Here is a 2,664-nt window from a genome sequence, read left to right on the forward strand (position 1 = left end):
MWTTTWRGSSKMCYWKWAAAATCAATTTTGTTGTAGTGTATTGTTTCATTCCAGTGARATMAGATGCTATAAAAATTAATAGTCSATGGATAGGTTCGATATGCGCTGCACATGCCACTTGTATTGCGAGGCCTTACRTGCACATTCCACGGAGGTACAAAGACGGGAATCGTTGGGAGAACCGGAAGTGGTAAATCTACTCTRATACAAACGCTTTTTCGTATYGTTGAACCTGCCAGCGGGGAGATTCTGATAGATGGGATTAATATATCATCAATCGGGCTCCATGATTTACGATCTAGATTAAGCATAATCCCTCAAGATCCAACTATGTTCAATGGAACTATACGAACTAACATGGACCCACTTGAAGAACATTCAGATGATCAGATTTGGGAGGTACTCTTGATTGATTAAACGACTTATATTGGCCTCACTACAACAAAATTGGTTTTATAGCACGCCTGAAATGTCTAAATGTCCTAATAAACTACTTTATAGAACTTAAGTTTATAAGACCAAATTATAGAGTGTCCTGTCTAAAATGGTCACAATAGGTTTATAGGATGCTTTTAGGCATTTTAACAAGTTATTTTGGACGCTTATAAAATAAAGTGTCATATTAGCCATTTTATAGGACACTTTTGATAAGTGTCCTATAAACCCATCTTTTTATACGACACTTGTGTTTATAGGATACTTTTAAATATTGTCRTATAATGTAATTAATACAATACTTTATTTTAAAAGGATTCTAAGAAACTTGTTAAAACGCCTAAACATGTCCTATGTATAAACCTATTGTAACACATTTAGATGGGACGTTTTTTGGTTTGGTTGTATAAACTGAAGTCCTATAGAGTATTTTATTAGGACGCTTAGACATTTTAGACGTCCTATAAAACCAATCTTGTTCTAGTGCCTGTAATATGATTTGTATGCTATTAGATACATGTAGTGCATCGAACATTTCAGGCTCTTGATAAATGCCAGATTGGAGACGAGGTTAGAAAGAAGGAAGGTCAACTCGATTCAACAGGTTCCTCATCATCCCCACCAATTTTAACAAAAAGTTATTTGCAAAAAGGTACAAAATTTTCAGAACCCGTGTTTCCAAAATTGCCACAGTTACCGAAAATGGAGAGAATTGGAGTACGGGTCAACAGCAACTGGTCTGTCTTGGCCGCGTACTACTCAAGAAAAGCAAGATACTGGTTCTTGATGAGGCCACTGCATCAGTTGATACAGCAACGGATAACATGATTCAGAAAACGCTTAGGGAACACTTCTCAGACTCTACTGTCATAACAATCGCGCATAGAATCACCTCTGTGGTCAACGGTGACATGGTTTTGGTTTTGAACAATGGTTTGTGTGAACTCAGTCTTGTCATATTGAGCCCTTGGGGTGCTCCTATTCTTTTATTTTCTGAAGAGTGTCCCAGGCTATGCCTAGACTAATCCTGGCAAACTCTGACCACAGATAAACTCAGTGGCCACAATTGTTGTCAAAGAACTGTGATTCTGACTTCTTTATCTAAACCCATAATTTGCAGGCTTGATCGAAGAATACGATTCTCCTACAAAATTGTTAGAAGAGAAGTCATCTTCATTTTCAAAGCTGGTTGGTGAGTACAACAGGAGGTCAAACTCAGAGATGAAGCTCGATCTGATATTGATCAAGAACCCATCTTGTCAAACTGTTATTTCACTGCAATCTTGTCTCATTTTTCTATAGAAAGTGGTCTAGCTGATCTTCTTTCATTAAAGTTGAGTTCTGTAAGTCTTGCATGTGGAACCCTTTATGATCTTTTTGTGGGTGTGCTCACAGAAGATCAAGAAATTGTAAGAGCTGTTAAAGATGATTTAAGGGCAGTAAAAGAAAGAGACCCAGCTTGTATTAGTTATGTACACTGTTTCTTGAACTTTAAAGGGTTTCTTGGTTGCCAAGCTTATAGAATAGCACACAAACTATGGTCGGAAAATCGGAAAAGTTTGGCAATTTTTATCCAAAATCGGGTTTCGGAGGTGTTTGGATTGGATATACATCCGGGGGCGAAGATTGGCAGCGGATTAATGCTTGATCATGCCACCGGAGTTGTTATTGGAGAGACTGCGGTGATTGGAAACAATGTTTCCATTCTGCATAATGTCACATTGGGTGGCACCGGAAAGAGTGGGGGCGACCGGCATCCGAAGATCGGAGATGGGGTTTTGATCGGTGCCGGGAGTTGCATTTTGGGGAATCTTAGGATCGGAGAAGGGGCGAAAATCGGAGCGGGATCGGTGGTGTTGAAGGATGTTCCTGCTAGAACTACTGCTGTTGGAAACCCTGCTAAGTTAATTGGAGGGAAAGAGAATCCAGTTAAAGTTGATAAGATTCCTAGTTTAACGATGGATCATGTTCAATATGTAAATGGGTGGTCTAATTATGTCATTTAGGGAGGAAAAAGGTTGTAAAGTTTACTTTTTTTCGTTCAGTATCGGATGATATTTGAACGAAACTAAACAAACCCAGTATATCTCATTCGTAGCGTCGAGTGCGTCTGGAATCCAAGTGAGAGTTAGCTCTCTCCTGGTGTCATGTAGCTAATAGTTGAACCAAGAATGTTGGTGTAGATTATGATGAATAAAGGTCTTTGTTCTGTTGGGATTTTAAAATGCT

General features: G+C 38.8%; 2 protein-coding genes across 3 annotated transcripts in view; both read left to right on the forward strand.

The window, feature by feature from the left end:
* LOC112500160 (ABC transporter C family member 3-like) overlaps positions 1 to 1,796 on the forward strand; it is a 14,935-nt gene extending 13,139 nt beyond the window's left edge. The window contains exons 7-9 of one of the 2 annotated variants that reach the window (XM_025103495.1): positions 976 to 1,039; positions 1,129 to 1,368; positions 1,556 to 1,796. In XM_025103495.1, the coding sequence (XP_024959263.1) occupies positions 976 to 1,039; positions 1,129 to 1,368; positions 1,556 to 1,737 (486 nt within the window). In that variant the 3' untranslated portion in view covers positions 1,738 to 1,796. The remainder of the gene's footprint in view (positions 1 to 975; positions 1,040 to 1,128; positions 1,369 to 1,555) is intronic. The other variant, XM_025103494.1, reaches the window with a different exon arrangement.
* Positions 1,797 to 2,075: 279 nt separating this feature from the next.
* Positions 2,076 to 2,441, forward strand: LOC112500389 (serine acetyltransferase 1, chloroplastic-like). The gene has a single exon (XM_025103873.1). It carries the CDS (start codon positions 2,076 to 2,078, stop codon positions 2,439 to 2,441), a length of 366 nt encoding a protein of 121 aa, XP_024959641.1.
* Positions 2,442 to 2,664: the final 223 nt, after the last annotated feature.

Source organism: Cynara cardunculus, assembly GCF_001531365.2.
Source record: "Cynara cardunculus var. scolymus isolate 2C chromosome LG 17, CcrdV1, whole genome shotgun sequence".
NCBI lineage: Eukaryota > Viridiplantae > Streptophyta > Magnoliopsida > Asterales > Asteraceae > Cynara > Cynara cardunculus.

What these genes read in the sequence shown, in the direction of transcription:
- LOC112500389 (XM_025103873.1), top strand. Translation starts at nt 2,076, where the DNA reads ATGCTTGATCATGCCACCGGAGTTGTTATTGGAGAGACTGCGGTGATT.